Source organism: Felis catus, chromosome E1 (genome assembly GCF_018350175.1).
Source record: "Felis catus isolate Fca126 chromosome E1, F.catus_Fca126_mat1.0, whole genome shotgun sequence".
In the NCBI taxonomy this organism is placed as follows: Eukaryota; Metazoa; Chordata; class Mammalia; order Carnivora; family Felidae; genus Felis; species Felis catus.
This window is the reverse complement of record NC_058381.1, coordinates 12,285,913-12,302,809: the sequence shown is the minus strand read 5'-3', so window position 1 is coordinate 12,302,809 and position 16,897 is coordinate 12,285,913. Positions and strand designations below refer to the sequence as shown.

The 16,897-nt window shown below is 51.8% G+C and overlaps 1 protein-coding gene across 9 annotated transcripts in view; it reads left to right on the top strand.

The window, feature by feature from the left end:
- Positions 1 to 264: 264 nt before the first annotated feature.
- MPRIP (myosin phosphatase Rho interacting protein) overlaps positions 265 to 16,897 on the top strand; it is a 155,005-nt gene continuing 138,372 nt past the window's right edge. For 3 of the 9 annotated variants that reach the window (XM_045044390.1, XM_045044392.1, XM_045044389.1), the window contains exon 1: positions 266 to 960. In XM_045044390.1, the coding sequence (XP_044900325.1) occupies positions 838 to 960 (123 nt within the window). In that variant the 5' untranslated portion in view covers positions 266 to 837. Of the gene's footprint in view, positions 961 to 16,897 lie in introns of all 9 variants that reach the window. The other 6 variants (XM_045044395.1, XM_045044394.1, XM_023244645.2 and 3 more) reach the window with 4 other exon arrangements.

The following is a 16,897-nucleotide window of genomic DNA, read 5'->3' as shown; positions in this document are numbered from 1 at the left end:
CAGGACCCAGCCAGCTCCGGCGCCAGTCCACCAAACCTGAACGTCCCATCCCGGCGCCCCCACCTTCCTTCGCCTACACAAGTTACCTTGCGCCCGGCTACCCTTTGTCCCCGCCTCCGATTCCCATTGGCCGAGGGTTTTCTTTGTTAGCTGGAGCGCTCCCCTCCCATTGGCCGGAGGCGCTGCCGATCGCGTGGAGGGCGTGGCCCCTCCCTGCGCGCTGCCCCTATCGCTCCCTCCTCCCCCGCCCGCCCGCCCGCGCGCCCACCCGCCTGCCCCGCCCCGGGAGTGCGCGAGGCGCTCCGCTACCATTTGCTGCGGCCGCTGGGCGCCGAGGGCAGCTGTGGCGGCGGGGACCGACCCCGGGGACCGGCAACTACCCGGCGCCTGGGAGGCGGGCCGGAGCGCGGGGAGGCAGCGGGCCCGGGAGGCCGCGTCCATGGGCCCGCGGAGGCCGGGCGGCGGCTGTGCGGGCGGGCGGCGGGGACTGCGAGCTCTTTAAGGGCCCGGGCGCGGGGCTCGGCGCCGAGGTGCCCCGGCGCGCCGTGCAGCGCAGCGCCGTCGTGCGAGGAGAGGCCCCGCTCGCGTCCCGGGGCCCGCGAGGCCGCCCTGACCGCCGGGGGCGCGCGCTCCGGCCGCGGCCGGGCCTGCGTCCGCGGCCCGGCTGTGAGGCGGCTGGCCGGCGGGGGCATGCCTCGGCGCCCGCGCTGAGCCCGGCTTGAGCCCGCCGTGCATGGTGCCGCCGCCAGCCCGCCGCCGTCCGCCGTCCGCCGTCCGCCGCGGAGCGCGCGCCGGGCCGGGCCGGGCCGCCGGGCCTGTGCCGCCGCCGCGCCGACCATGTCGGCGGCCAAGGAGAACCCGTGTAGGAAATTCCAGGCCAACATCTTCAACAAGAGCAAGTGTCAGAACTGCTTTAAGCCCCGCGAGTCGCATCTGCTCAACGACGAGGACTTGACGCAGGTGAGCGGGTGGGGGTCCCGGGGTCGACCGCGAGGCGGAGACCCGGGCCCCGCGCCGGGCGGCCCCCAGACCCCCGGCGGCCCCCTTGGGCTGGAAGTTTCCGGGGGCGCAGTCGCCCCGCTAGGTGCTGCAGGCAGTCGGCCGAGGCGGGCGAGAGTGGCTCGCAGGGGGCGCTGGCCGCCTCCCCCCAGTTCTGACGCCGGTGAGACCACCATCCTTCTCTGGAAAGGAGAGCGGACGTTGCCCAGTTCCCGAGGCAGGCGGGGGTGGGGGTGCGTCTGAAGGACCCTGGGGAAAATAAAAACGGAGCAGAGAGAATGTACATGAGTCCTGGGGAGGGTGGTGAAGATGGAGATGGGGGGGGGGGGAGAGGGAGGGAGCGGGAAGTGTATTGATAGAGCCGGGACAAAGGGAAAATCCTCAAGTATGCCGAAAAATAACATCCTTTCCCGTTCCCATAGCCCTGCCGTGTGATTCATGCTTTTTGGGTGACTCAAAAATGCCTGGTTTTTCTTAGGAGGAACAAAGCGCTTGGGGATTGCTTGCTGCTTCGCAGTACCCCCCATAGAGTCTGTTTTAGGATCCGACTTTGACTTCTGCACCCAGAGAGGCCAGGGGAGCAGGACGGTCAGGGTGGACTGTGGGCTTCCCTCCTGTCAGACCCAGCTTGTCCGTTTTCTGAATCATTGTCCCTGTCAGTGATGGGAGAGAGGTGAATGGTCCTCAAGTCTGAGGAGGAGGGTCTTGGCGCTTGAACTTGAACTGGAGGGCTTTTTGTTGATGGGAGAGCTGGGGGCTCCTCTCCCCACCCTTTTCTCCCAGCTCTCTTGGTCGCTTGGCTAGGGATGGGGAGACCTGCGTGCCTTCGGCAAAGTCCGTTCACTTCTCACGGCCTTGTCTGCCATATGAGGGCTGTGGACTAGTTCAGCGGCTTCCAAACCTGCATCAGAGTCACATTCTAAAAATACAGAGTCGTGGAGCCCCATTCCTGGAATGATCTAGGAGATGAAGGAATTTGTGTCGTAACAGCTCCCTAAGAAGTTGGGCTGCAGTCCCCACTGGCCTTTGGGTACCCCTGCCCTGGTCGCTCCTCTCTGAGCTCCCAGTGTACCAGAGAATCCTCAGGATCCCCAGGATTCTTTGGAGTACTTGGAGGTCTTTGGGCCAAGCAGATTCCTTGGATTTCCTGATCAAGCCCTGTCTGCATCCCCTTGGGCTGTATCTGTGGCCCCTTTTTGCCTCTTCCCCGGTCTCAGTCCTCTTCAGAGCTTTCTCTCATCCCCCGAATGAGGCCGGGGGACCTCCCTTCACATTCCCGTCCGGTGTGACCTAGTTGTAGCCACTCCTTTTGCAGAAGAACCCCTTAGATGGAAAACATTGCTTTGAAGTGTACGGCCTGGCTGTTTTTAATGCTACTTAAGTACTCACAGGGTTTGACTTGTTTACATGGCAGACCAGAGTGGGGTGGCGGGGCCGGGGTTATGGCCTGAGACATGGTGTCTTTCTCTGAGAGCAGAATCCCAACAGCCAGAAAAGACTCCTTTCATCCAAAACCAAAAGCTTAACCAAACACTCATGGCTGCAAAGTCATAGGTTTTTAGGATAGAAGGGCCAGGTCCGTTTGGGAAGAGTAGAACTCAGCTTCCTGGTAAGATGTTCAGCGGTGGGCTTTTAAGGGTGACTCCCGTCTTCTCAACTGGATGCCTTTTTGGGGGGGAAGCAGTTGATGTGGTGATGATGGACTCGGACCAGGAGTCAGGAGACCTTTCTTCTGTCTTCGCTGTCACTTTCAGCTGTGTGACCTTGAATAAGTTCTTTTGTCTCTGTACAGTTTCCTTTTCTAAAATTTGGGAGTAGGGATCCCTGGCTTACCTCTCTCACCCTATGAAAAGCAAAGAATGGTATCTTATTAAACTCTTAACAATTAAACAAACAAAAATCACCTAGGGAATAGTCCACCTGGATTTAGGAATTTTACGGGTTTGGCAAGGGTTGTTCTGAGAGAGCTTTCTGGTTATTCCAGGCAACTCCCAAAATTGGTAGATTGGATGTTTACACCTCATAAGGACTGTTTTCTGGTTCTGAAGCTTAGAGAAACTAGAATAGGATCTGCATATCTGAATTGAATCTGTTAAATTCTTTTTTTTTTTTTTTAATTCTGTTGATTATTAATTGGATCAAGAGAGAGTGTTGCATATTTGGAGTACTTTACTCTTCAACTGTATTCACGGTTCAGTTGTGGATTTTAAAACAGGCCTGAGTCCTCCAGGGCACAACTGGGATGGTAGTTTCTGAAATAATGAGTGGGGTTATTTGTGCAGGGAGAGATTAGGCCAGCCTTCCACCTCCTGGGATCTTTCAGGAAGAAACTGCTCTTGAAAAGAGAAGGAGGGAGACGCAGGGCTGTTGCCAGCAGCGTTAGCTGCTGCTCTCTGCATCCGGCCTCCCCCAGCCTTACTCTCATCCTCTTGGCTCCATTAGAAAACCTCAGCCAATTGGTTCCCATCAGTCTCCCCCAAGGCCCTGCTTCCTGCTGCCCCTCCCTGCCCTCGCTTATTTTAGACCTTCAAGGCTGGAAGATAGATCAGTGATCACTGTGGCCACCCCCCTTTTTAAGGCATTTAGCCTTCAGTCCCCTGTGTTTCTCTATATGCATATGGACTTGAATACACAGTTAAAACCTTCATTTAACCTAAATGATATATGTATTTAAACTATATATGTATTTGTTCAGGAACATTTTTTTTTTTTTTTTTTTTTTTTTTTTTGCTGCTTAATGATGTGTCTTACAGCTCTTTTCATGGTGTGACATACAAATACACCAAAATTATTTTGCATATTACGCCATCAGGGATGTGCCATAGTTTAACCATTCCCTTATTGATGGACAGCAAGGTTACTTCTGGGTTTGTTACAGCCTGTGAATGCCTCAGCAAACAGTTTTCTAAATGCTTTTGGGTGTGTGTGCGTGCACGAATGCAAGTATTCCTCTGGGGGCAGATAGCTAAAAATAGAATGGCTGGGTTGACATCAAGCACATTGAATTTTTTTTACAGATATTACTAAATTGCCTTCCAAAAAAGGCTGTGTCATACCATTGCCAGGATTGGAAGTTATCAAAACGATTTAGTTCTTTAATAATTTCCCTAATTACCTGTGAGGTTAAGCCTCTTTTTATAATATTTATTACATGTGTTTTGTTTCTTATGTTGACTGCCCATTCATATGTTTTTCTGTTGGGTCAATTTCCCCGCCTTCTCCTCCTCCCCCAAACTGGTTTGTAGGAGCTTTCTGTATATATCCTAGGTCAGGGGTCCATGGACTCCCTCTCTAGAAGGCCAGATAGTTAATATTTTAGCAGTGTGGGCCATATGATCTTTGTAGCGACCACACAACTTTGTCATTGTAGGGCAAAAGCCGCAGTGCAAGGCCACTTTAGACAATAGGTAAACTAACTGGGGGTATCGCTGTTTCTAATAAAACTGTATTTACAAAGTTACAAATACAGGCAGCTGGAAGGATTTGGCCTATAAACTATAGTTTGCTGTCCCCTCCTCTAGATGTTAATCTGAACCTGTCATATATTGCAGGTATTTTCTCCCTGCATTTCTCTTTTTCTCTTTTTTAAGTGATAGTTTTAAATATGAATGCAGTTAAATTTCCGTGTTTCCTTTTTAGCTTGCAGTTTTAATCTCATGCTTATGAAGGTCTTGTTTTCAAGATGATAAAGTCTCAGATACTTGTACTTCCCCTGTAGTTATTTTTATGCATAACTTTCTAATCCATCAGACTTGTGTTTTAGGAAAATAATTTTGGCCTAAAGCAGAAGCTCTCAAAGACTGTCTTGAATCATCCAGGTAAATTACAGTAAAGGTCTTCTCCAGGTCCGTGTTGGCCAGGATGGAAGGAGCCATCAGACACTAGGGACAGGATATTATTGGAGGTTGATTGGAGGTGGGGATTGAGAAGACCTGGGTGGATAACAGTACCTTTTACGAAGATGGAGAATAACAGACTGGGAGTAGATTTGTGGGGTGGGGAGGAAACAAAATTAATACGTAAATCTGACCTCATGGGGATGGAGGTCCGGTTTGGTTCTTAGGTGCAATCACCCACTCAGGCAAGTAGGTGATTCGATGAGTGGTGTGGGCTGGGTAGGAATTCTGGAGTCCGGGGAGTGAGTGCAGTCAGTCACTCAGGAAGCCACTTAGAGTAAAACAAGGGAAGCAGGTGGGGAAAGGAGGTGAATCACAGGGGTTGGTGGTCAGTGGGACCAGTAGGTCTGGAGCCCAGGGTTCTTGGCTTCTAGATCCCCTTCCCAGCCTTAGTGTGGGTTTCTGGGGTTGGTGGTGGCTCTTGACCTGACGTGATGTCTCATTCTCCTACCGACTTGTACAATTTTAAGCGTGCCTTTTGTGGAAGGAGTCCTGCATCTGAACTTAAGTTCTAGTTGCCTCTACTGCTGTTTTGTTGTGGGACCTTGGCTGGGTTGTTTTCTCTCCTCGGGCCTCGATTTTCCCGTCCGGAGAATGAGGAGGTTGGTCTTGGTCTCCGCCAGGCCCCTTCCAGCCCTCCTGCATCTCCTCTCAGCTCTCTTGGTCTCATAGTGCCCCTCACTGTGCTGCCCTCCACTGCCAGGGGTGCTGGAGGCTTGGGGTGGGAGTCCCAGACACAGGTGGGCGTGCCAGGACTTGGTCTCCGTAAATCATGATTTCCCTTTATTCCTGTGACATTCTTAGAAGTTCTAGGGCCCAGGGGCGCCTGGGTGGCTCAGTCGGTTAAGCGTCCGGCTTCGGCTCAGGTCATGATCTCGCGGTCTGTGGGTTCGAGCCCCGCATCAGGCTCTGTGCTGACAGCTCGGAGCCTGGAGCCTGTTTCAGATTCTATGTCTCCCTCTTCCTCTGACCCTCCCCTGTTCCTGCTCTCTGTCTGTCTCAAAAATAAATAAATGTTAAAAAAAAAAAAAATTAAAAAAAAAAAAAAGAACTAGGGCCTGGAACTTCTTTATTTCACTTAACATTTGTCTCATAAGCAACGGGGAGCTTTCATGCTCATCCTTTTTAGAAGATTTATCATTTACGTGCACATTGGTAGAGTGTTTGGCAGGGGGTATGTAAAAATCCCAGACCTTACAAACGGCCAACGAACACAGGAAAAGATGGTCAGGGTCATTAGTTATTATGGAAATGCAAATCAAAACCACAGTGAGGTATTACTGCACCCCCACTAGGATGGCTGTATGAAAAAAGGGATGTTAGTAAGTGTTGGTGTGGATGTGGAGAAATTAGAACCTCATGCATTGCTCATGGGAATGGAGAATGGCGCGACGGTTGTGGAAAATAGTTCGGCATTCCCTCAGAAGACTTACCGTTTGACCCAGTGATTCCACTCCTAGGTATATCCAAAATAATCGGGAACAAGTATTCAAACAAATGACGTTCATGCGTACGTCTGCGATAGCGCTACTCATAACAGCCAAAGGTAGCAGCAACCCAGATTTCCGTCAGTGGGTGAATGGGTAAACAGATTTTGGTATATCCAGATCATGGGCTATTCAGTTATAAAAATGGGACGAAGTACTGACCATGCTGCGATCTGACTGACTGTCGAAAATGTGTTCCATGAAAGAACCAGGCACAAAGATACCGCACGGTTCCGTTTACGTGAAATGTCCAGAATAGGTAAATACATGGAAAGGGAAGGCACATTAGTGGTTGCCGGAGTCCTGGGGGAAGGGGGAGAGAGGAGTGCCTGCAGATGGGATTGGGGTTCTCTTTGTGGGAGGTGATGAAATGTTTTAGAACTAGATAGAGATACTGGTTGCCTAACATTGTGAATGTACTGAATGTCACTGACTCGTTCACTTTGAAATGGTTAATTTTATGTTATGTGGCTTTTACCTTCATTTTTAAAACTGAATGTGCAAGGATAACACACGCACATGCGTATCCCAAACCTGCCCTCTGCTCCTTGTGTCACTGGAGTGCATATCTGATTGTGTTTAGGGTCTGTCTAGACCTGGGGATTAAACAACTCTTTCTTAAAGGGCCAGATAGTAAAAGCTTTAGGGTTTGTAGGCCAATAGGCAAAATCGAGGAGTTTATGAAGGTACTTCTATAATCAATTAGAATCGTGAAAGCCATTCGTGGTTTGGGGGCCTTAAAACCAGCTAGTGGCTAGATTTGGTCTGTGGGGTAGACCAGCCCTGTCCAATAGAACTATAATGTGGGCCACATTTGTGGGTTAAAATTGTCTACGTGCCACATTAAAAAAGGTAAAAAGAAATAGGTGAAATTCATTGTAATTCTATCTTATTTAGCCTAACAAATCCAAAGTATTATCCTTTCAACATATGAAGAAGTTATTCTTTTACCTCTATGGCACCTTTTGGTTCAGGCTAGCCGCTTTCTGGGAGCTCTGGCCACACGGGGCTGGTGCTGGCAGCGTTGGACCGTGTTGGATGGGGCAGCCGGGCCCACAGCTAGGCCCTTGAGACCCTCGGGGGGAGGCGCAGAGTGTAAAGGCCGTGCCCGGGGAGGGGCGGGGGGGGGGGTTCCTCCCCCTTCGGGGTGTCGTGCCAACAGCCTGCGTTGAGGATTCCTGGAACAGTTCTCTCCTCCTGTTACTCCTGTTTGTGTCCTCCGCTTGGTGTCTCTTGCCAACTTTTGAGGGTTCTTTCTTCGAACGTCACATCTTGCTGACTCCTTTTAGTGGTGTTTGAGAGCTCTGGGGCTCTGACCCTCACTCTCCCTCCAGAAGGGAGGAGGGTGCCAGTGAGAGCCTGGGGGGTAAACTGGCATGCCCCCTCCCGGCCCCCTCCCACTGGACGCCGTGACTGCATTCTGACACAGCCCTTTGTATTTGTGAGTGTTTTGCAGCTATATTCTAGTTGCTTTTTTCCCTGTGTTCTAGCCTGCTACTTGACCTTTCTGAGTTCTTTTTCCTTCGCCACACAGAAGGACTACAATCGAAGACCTGTGTTCTATTCTTGGCACAGACGTGCAGGGTGACCCAGGAAGGTCACTTACGTTCTCTGAGCCTCGGTTTCCCACCTATAAAGCTGGTGCCCCCATTCTGTGTACAGGGAGTGGTCTACTAATGGAATGGATGGAGGGTGCTGGCCGGGCCTGTGGAGGTTACTGAACCCCCTTTGAGGTAATTAATATTCCAGGAAGCATGCTGACGGCCTGTCGTGTGGGGAATAGTCTTTGTTTGGGCTGTTTCCTGATTACTAGAACCCTGATGCTGTTTAGCTGAAATAAAGAAATTTGACTTGGAATGTTTATCTTTAAATTGTTCCCAAGCTGCCATTTAGTCTTGAAAGAGACCAGAGAGTCTTCAACGAGGGAAAAGAGACAAGAGGGAGGTAATATCCTACTGCCAACAACATCCTAATACTGGGGGGGGGGGGGGGGGGGGAGGCACAGGAGAGGGGTGGAGAGCGCTGGATGCTGATTTAGAAGTATCTAACCTGAGAAAACGGGCTTTTCTTTTATCCTTAGAAACTCCCTCTCAGAGCCTCACTTTCCCGTCTGAAATGGCACAGTTGGACCAGGTCATTAGTTTTCAAAGGTACAGTAAATCACAGAGCCTTTCACCCCAAGGAATCTTCTGTGGAAATGCCCTGTGTGAAACAGAAAAAGTGACACGGTTCTGGGTGATACGAGGTTGGAGCCTGGAGCTTGGCCTCTCAGCCACCTCTGCTTCTCACCCGTGGGTCCTCTGGTCATCTCCAGAGGCTGTGAGGGGCAGGTTTGAAAAGTGCCCTAGACTTTGTGGTTCCTCCAGTTTTAGCAGTTTAGGGTTCTGTAGGATCATCTGTGGACAGTTTCACAGCTGCTCCGGCCTGGAACCCCTGAATGCCCAGCCCCACCGCTCCCTTTATGTTATCACTTCCTTTGGGGGCAAGAGAGCCAGTGGGTTGATTCGCTGGCATTTTGTCTCTGGAGACTGGAACTGGAATCTTCCAAACCACTCGCTGGTTTTCTCAGTCAGGGTCATCCTAGTTCACTTGAAACCACAGCCTGGTTTTTGCCTGGAGCCTGTAACCCTTCCAGCTCCTTTCTCCCTTTATGTTCAGCTTGATGTTTGCACACGGTGCTGGATAGTGACCTGCCCCGTCTTCGGGGCAGTTTGCAGTAAGATGGGTACATCAGACCCTCCTGAGCCTCCATTGTTTGTTTGGTTGTTTAATCTTTTTTTAACGTTTATTCATTTTCGAGAGAGTGTGCGTGCGTGAGAGCCTTGGCGGGGGGAGGGGGCGGGCAGAGAGAGAGGGAGACACAAAATGTGAAGCAGGCTCCAGGCTCCGAGCTGTCAGCACAGAGCCTGACGTGGGGCTCGAACTCACGAGCCATGAGATCGTGACCTGAGCTGAAGTCGGACGCTTAACCGACTGAGCCACCCAGGTTCCCTGAGCCTCCGCTGTTTTGCATCGTGTCGTATGCCACAGTCTCGTTCCGCTCTCGGCAGCTTGGTCGTCTGTAGGGGAGGAGATGTTGAGTTTCAGAGAGGTTGGGTTGTCTGTCCGAGGTCATTGAGCTGCCTAGCAATGGAGCTGTGATACGGAACCTGGTTCCATGTGGTTCCCATGCTGCCTTTGTGAGACCAGGAACCTGTCTTCCCTCTTCTTGGGAAGGCCACTTTGACTTGTTCACTTGGTGCTATTTCTGTAGGAGGCTGGGTATTGCAGACAAAAAGCTGTTTAAGGGATTTCTACTTCCTAGCTCTGGGAGGAGAGGCCTGCAGGGGCTGGGTGATTAAACACCCCCGCCAGTAGTTAAGCAGGTGAGGGGTCATCCCCAGTTAGCAGATGGAGCCACTGAGACCCAGTTCAGTGACCTGCCTAGGTCTCAGGAAGACTAGTGTGGGTTTTCCAAAGTTCTGTTTGACCTCCCTATGTTTGATAAAAAGTGTTAACCTTTACTATCAGGAACAGGGCCTTGCCCTGACTTGGATTCCTTAGTTGCTGGGGTGCACGGGGGTGAATGTGGGGAGGGCAGTGGTGCAGGACATCGTGCAAGTCCTAAAATCTTCTCAGCCTTGGGGTGGTCCGTGTCCCCCAGTAGGCTGCTGGTCTGTGGCAGTGACCACACCTTTGGCACAGCCCCGAACGGGAAGCACTGTTTTTCCCCCAGAGGAATTCAGAATCAGGAAATCTTGTGTCCTTGGTCTCTGTAGGTCCTAAAACACTGGTTTTAACAGACGGACCAGGGAGGCTTTGTGGCTCCCTTTGAGATGCAGCGTTTTACCTCCTACGGGTCCTGGCCGGTAGCTAAAAGGGCCAGAGGAAGGGGGAGCAACTTCTGGGAGTCTCTATTGAGCCACAGAAAGAGTCCACGTCTCCTGGGTCTCCAGGTGCCACACCCAGAGCTTCTCCACTCGGGCTGGTGAGCGACCTGGGGTGCGGGGAGCCTCAGGGCTCCCTGGGATTAAGACGTTCATTTGTCTTCCGCCGGGGACCTGCTCTGACCTAGAAATCTGACACAGTCCCACTTTTCATTTAATGTGCTCACGTAAGGGAATGGAATGGTTGACGGTGGGGGCTTTCAGCTCAGATTTGGGTTCCCGTACTGGCTCTGTGTTCATGCCGATGGAGTAGGTTTGTCAGAGTTGAAGTGTCTGTGTCCTTCCTCTGAAAACTGGGGTCTATATATGACCCATGTCTTGGTTGCCTGTGATATTAATGCCGGAAGGTGGTGTAAGTCGTAAGTGCCGAATTTGTAAATGTTTGCGTACACGGGGGGCGCTCAGGAAATTGGGTTCGTTTTCCCAAACGTAGACCCAGAGAGGGGACCTGCCTCCCTGGTTTTGTGGAACAGCTACCCCTCCAGCTGTGTTTCTTGTCTACCTCCACACCCACAGAACAAAAGCCCAGACTGCCTCCTCTCCTGCTGAGCTGCTTGGCACCACCCTAGCAACTTCCTCACGTTAGCCCCTTGGGATTGGAAAGGCCGCAGTCCGTTTGCTTGTGTGGAGTTGATTTTCAGAACATGTTTAAAGTGTAAAGGTTGAACTGGTTTTAAGAATTTGTAGAGGATAGGAAGTGAAGGGGCCAAGTGCCGTTAGCCTGAGACTTACTGTTAGAGGACGTGGGCTGCTCTAGAGGGCAGTGGCCAGCACAGCAGCCACCTCGGAGCCCCTGCCAAGCTCAGAGAAGTGCCAGGTGCAGGTCCCGTGAATGGCAGTGGCAGATCCTGATTTCAGGAGTCACTATGCATGGAAGTGTCCTGAGTTGTCTTCAACAAGGTAGGGGAGGACTGAGAGAAGCCACGCTCTTGCTGGTGTCCCCGGGACGCTTGTCTAGGAATCAAAGTCCTTGTGTCCCTGGCCTGGTGAAACTGCCGGAGGAGGGTAGGGGGCTGCCCAGGTCTCGTTCCAAATTGATGGGCAGGTGGGTGGGAGATCGGGCCAGGGCACGTCCTGGTCCTTTGGTCACCAGTGTTGATTCACTCACCTCAGCCAGCTGGGGGGTCCTTCCAGTGTCCTCCCCGCACTCCGTCCCCAGGCTTTACAAATCCCACACACTTCCAGGGAGGGAGCCTTCTGCCGAGGGGACCCTTCTATAGGGTCTAAACAAGTAGAAGTGGTTCCTTGTGAGAGCCTCAAACAAGTTCTTCTAACAGGCAGATGCCATCTCTGCAGACAGCCTGCTGACTCTTGGTCCCTCCAGCTCCCTTCCTGCTTCGAAACCCGGTGAGCCTAGGGGTCCTCTTTGGGGGAGCTGGACCAAGCAGTGTGGCCATGCAGCCTCCCGTGATGTGGAGGTTTTCTTATACTTAAATTGAAGGAGCAGTTGACATGCTCTGGGATGATTTGTTGTGGAGGCGATGGCATTTGTAGCTAACAGTAATTGCTGTGTGCCAGGCCACGGTTAACTCATTTATATTCACAGCGGCCTTATGAAGTAGAGAGATAAGAAACCTGAGCTGGAAAGAGGTCGTGTAACTCGCCCAAGGGCGATACAGTAAGTGGTAGAGCTGGGATGCAAACCCAGACAGTGTGACGCTGGGCCTCCTCCTCCGACTCCTTCCCGTGCTGACCTGAGCGGGGTCAGGTGGGCCTTCTGGACGTTGGGTTTCTGCCCGTGTGTGCTGGGAAGGGTGGGGTTGGAGTATGAGGCTAGGGCTGAACTTATTTAGATTTCCTGTCTCTTTTTTCCTTCCTATCACACTTTCCTGTCCTACCTGTTTCTTAATGGGAAGCACTGCTTTTTAAGGGAGAGGGTGTGACTCTTTCCTGCAAAGCCCCAGAAATGTGTCCCCACGCATTCTCTAGCATTCCTCCCTTTGCCACAAATGGCGTCATGTTCCAAAAATCCCGCGGCCATGGGCTCCTTGTCAAGACTGAACAGGGAAGAGGTTTTTTTAAATGTCACTTTCTCCCTCTTCCTCCAGCTGCTGCAATGCCGGGAGGAGCCCTGAGCATGGGCTGGGCTTGCAGGGCATGTGTGTGGGTAGAGGGGTGAGCGGGCAGCTGAGTTGGGACGTGTGGGAGGGGAGAACCGAGAGCAGGCCATCAGCTGCGTTCCTTCCTTCACTCTCTCTGTGCTGAGGATCTAAGGAGCCACGCGTGCGGGTTTTGTTTGGGGTTTTTGTTTTTTGAAGTGAAATTCACATAACACGAAATTAACCATTTTGGAGTGTACAATTTGGTTGCATTCAGCACATTCATAATGTGCTAACACTACCCTGCTATAATTTTTTTTAGATGTTTTAAATGTTTATTTTTGAGAGAGAGAGAGCATGTGCACGGGGGAAGGGCAGAGAGAGAGGGAGACACAGAATCTGAAGCAGGCTCCAGGCTCTGAGCTGTCAGCACAAGCCCAACGCAGGGCTCGAACTCACGAACCCGGAGATCATGACTTGAGCCGAAGTCGAATGCTTAACTGACTAAGCCACCCAGGCGCCCTTGCCACTCTGTAGTTTAAAACATTTTATCGCCCCTAAAGAACACCCGTAACTATTAAGGCGTTACTCCCCACCCCCCGTTTCCAGCAACCACCGGTCTGCTTTCTGTCCTTATGGATTTACCTGTTACGGAAATTTCATCAAAATGGAATCCTAGAATATGTAGTGTTTTGTCTGGCTTCTTGCACTTAGCATGTTTTCGGACTTAATCCATGTGATAGCATGAATCAGTACCTCGTTGTTTCTTTATGGCTGAATAATATTCCAGTATACGGGCATTGCACATTTAGATTATTTGTTCATCTGTAGATGGATGTTTGGGCTGTTTCCACATCTTGGCCGTCGTGAATGGTGCTGTGAACATTCGCATATATGTTTTGTTTGGACATCTCCTTTTGGTTCTTCTGGTTGGAGACTGAGGCGTGGAGTTGCCGGGTCCCCTGCTAATTCTGCTGTGTTTTGAATCAGTACATCAGGCCAGACGCCAGCACTGCAGACTGCCGGGTGGGAGGACGGTGCGCACGGCGCTGCTGAAAGCCCGGTGTTCCTCATTTGTAGGAGGCCAGGGTGGGGAGCTGGGGTACAGGCCAACCCTCTGGGTTGCGGGCACGGTGTGCAGCTTTGACGTGGTGGTAGAGGGGCTGTGTCCGTGCTCAGGGGTGGCTGAGCCACTTTGAGCTTCAGTCTCTCCTTCCTTTCCTTTTTGTCTAACCTGAAGATGAGTGGAGCTGCCAGGAAGGAGCTAAGTTGGGGCTTTAATATTGGCGGGGGGGGGGGGGGGGGGCGGAGGAGGCCTGGAAGTTGAAGGCCAGACGACGTAGGGCGCCGCAGAGGTACTCTGCTGGTAAGGTGCGTGGGGAGCTGCTGCCTTGGGGCCTCCAAGGGATGTTGGGGGAAATTAGAGGGAAAAGAGCTTATCTGGACTGTTCACTACTCTGCCATCAGTTTTCAGACCATTTCTTTAGTAGTGGGGCACAGAGCCCCTTGAAATGGAACACAGAACTCAGATGTGAGGGCTAGGAGGAGAGACTGTGGTGTCACCTGTGACACTACCCTTACCAGGCTCCGCCCCACCCCATGCTCTGCCCTGGCCCCCAAAGCACAAACTCCAGTTGTCTTCACCGTTCGAAAACTACTGATTTACTCTAGCCCCTGCATGGCTGTTTTCTAACAGAGGGCCCCCCTGGGGGGCTCAGCCGGTCAAGCCTCCGACTCTTGTTTTCGGCTCTGGTCTTGATCTCACAGTTTGTGGGATCAGGCCCCGAGTCGGTGACAGTGTGGAGCCTGCTTAGGATTTTCTCTATCTGTCTCTTCTCTGTCCCTCCTACATGGACGGACTCTCTCTCTCTCTCTCTCTCTCTCTCTCTCTCTCTCCTCCCTCCCACATGGACTCTCTCTCTCGCAAAATAAATAAACTTAAAACATATTTCCAAGTAGATTAAAGTGTTTGATGTATACAGAAGGACGTAAGTGCAGTGTATGTTCAGTGTATGTATGGGACTCCTGAGGAACGCTCAGGTCGTGAACGCTTGGTCATTCCGGCATCTCAGCCTCCCTTGGCAGCAGGCCTCGGGGGAGAGGACCCACAGTGGGCGTGGCCCCTGTGGAGCCCAGCCCCTTCTCCAGGCCTCCTCTCCTTGGCAGAGGTCTGCCTCGCCGAGAGGAAGGTTTCCCTGCCTGGCGTGTGCAGGAGTCTGTTTCATTTCCAGATGGACTGTATGTAACCGCCTCTGCGGTGAGTCTGGTGTGAGATGCGGCCTTTTAAGGTAGTGCTGTTGAGGAGAAAGGAGTCTGAGTAGAAACTTGGAGATGGACTTGAAGGCTCATTTGTGTTTAGGCTGACAGAGAGCCAGAGAAGTATAATCGGGCCAGGGTGACACCTTGAGCAGAGCGCTGAGGGAAGCAGGGGTGTCGTGAGGGCAGGACGGGCCAGTCATTGACCCGAGGATTTGCTGGGGTGATGATTGGCTTGGTCAGTAGTTTCCACACGTTCTGTGTTGGTGACCCTTTATTTAAGCTCTTGATTATTATTATATTTTTTAATGTTACGTTGAGAGAGACAGAGCACAAGCAGGGGAGAGGCAGAGAGAGAGGGAGGCACAGAATCCGAAGCAGGCTCCAGGCTCTGAGCTGTCAGCACAGAGCCTGACACGGGGCTCGAACTCACAGACCATGAGATCATGAGCTGAGCTGAAGTCAGATGCTTAACCGACTCAGCCACCCAGGGGAACGACTGCCACACTTTGAAAATCACCGGTCTGGCCTTTGTGGACCATTTGTTAGAAGGCCGTGATAGGAGTGGCAGTGAGGAAGGACGCCTGTCATGACCGGGCTGATGTGATGGAGAATCTGGGCGGGGGTCGGAGGCAGCCCTGGGAGTGAGGCGTCAGACGTGCAAAGGGCAGAAGGTGATAAGGGGACCACTGGAGACAAGTGCCTGCCCTCTCTAGCAGCAGGCACGTTCCAGGACTGACTCACCCTTACTTCCTGCCACCAAGGGCTCTCTGAAGAATAAATGAAGTGTGGGTACAGGGCATGTGGTAGGGACTCAATGTGAAGAGTATGGGGCAGGTTATATTCTTTTTTTTTTTTTTAATGTTTATTTTGAGAGAGAGCATGCATGTGTGCCTGTGTGAGCAAGGGAAGGGCAGAGAGAGAGAGAGAGAGAGAGAGAGAGAGAGAGAGAGAGAGAGAGAGGGAGAGATGGAGGGAGGGAGGGAGGGAGGGAGGGAGGGAGGGAGAGATAGAATCCCAAGCAGGCTCCCTGCTGTCAGCACAGAGCCCAGAGTGGGTCTCCATCCCTCCATCCCACAAACCGTGAGATCACGACCTGAGCTGAAATCAAGAGTCAGATGCTCAACTGACTGAGCCACCCAGGCACCCTGGTTATATTCTTCTGACTGTACAGACAGGATTCTGAGGCTTGGAGAAAGAGGTGGCTTTGCTGTTACATTTCACCACTGCACTCTGCAGCTCTTGGAAAGGAGGGGTCGGAGGCGACTGGAACGTTTCAGGGTAGAGACTAGACTAGTGAGTGACAGGGTTGGGTTCTGCTGTGGGGAGCGAGAGGCGGCCAAGGACTAACAGACTGGCTCAGGTGGTTCTCCTTGAGGCTTTGTCACTGATTTGCCTTGTGGCCGGAAGGCAAGACAACCTTGATCTTTTCATCTGTTCACTTAGTGGTGCTTGGTAATTTCTAGGACCCCATCCCAGTTCCTGACCTGGAGCTTTGGACCCATGAGTTGGAGGCATGGCAATGGCCAGGTGGCTCTCCCCCTTTCCCTGAAAATACAGGGATGGGGCTTGGCTCAGAAGTCAGGGTGGAGAGGGAGATTCGGATTCTGTGGTCTCAGAGTGATGATCGGGTCCTGAGCCCTCAAAGCAGGTGGATGGGAAAGGGACTCAAGGGAATCTTGGAGGCCCCCGAGGCATGTGTGACACAATTAGGAGGTTTAAATTTTATTTTTACGAAGAAGTTTGGATCAACCCTCAGAATCTCGCTCAGAGGAAAGTTACCTCTTCTCTTTGAGGTAATGCTCCTCAGCCAGGCCCTGCCCCTTGGAGTCAGTGGCTGGACAGGAATTTTGATGTCTTTAATGTTGAGTAAGGAAGTTATCTCCATGGACTCAGATCTTTTAGGTACACCACCATCTTTGTTATGACTCTACTTTCTATGGCATCTGTTTTTAAAGAAAATATTTTCCCTGCCCCTTTCTTCTCTGCTCGCCGCCCTTCCTTTTGCAGCCCGTCCATATGGAAGGCCTGCGTCTGTTTCCTTTGAGGTGCTTTCAGCTTGTGCTTGGTCCATAGAGCTAGTGCTACCTGCCCCCGAAGCTGCTGACAGGAAGCCCTTTCCAGCACCTCCTTCAACCCATTTTCCTTCTTTTGGCTTTGTCCAGACTTCACATTGATAAGTGGTGTTTACCTCTTTTATCTCTCTTAAAGACGGTTGAAAAACAGTGACCAAATTGTACATGAAGGTTCACAGCCGCCAAGAGGGGGAAACGACCCCAGTGTCCAGCAGCAGA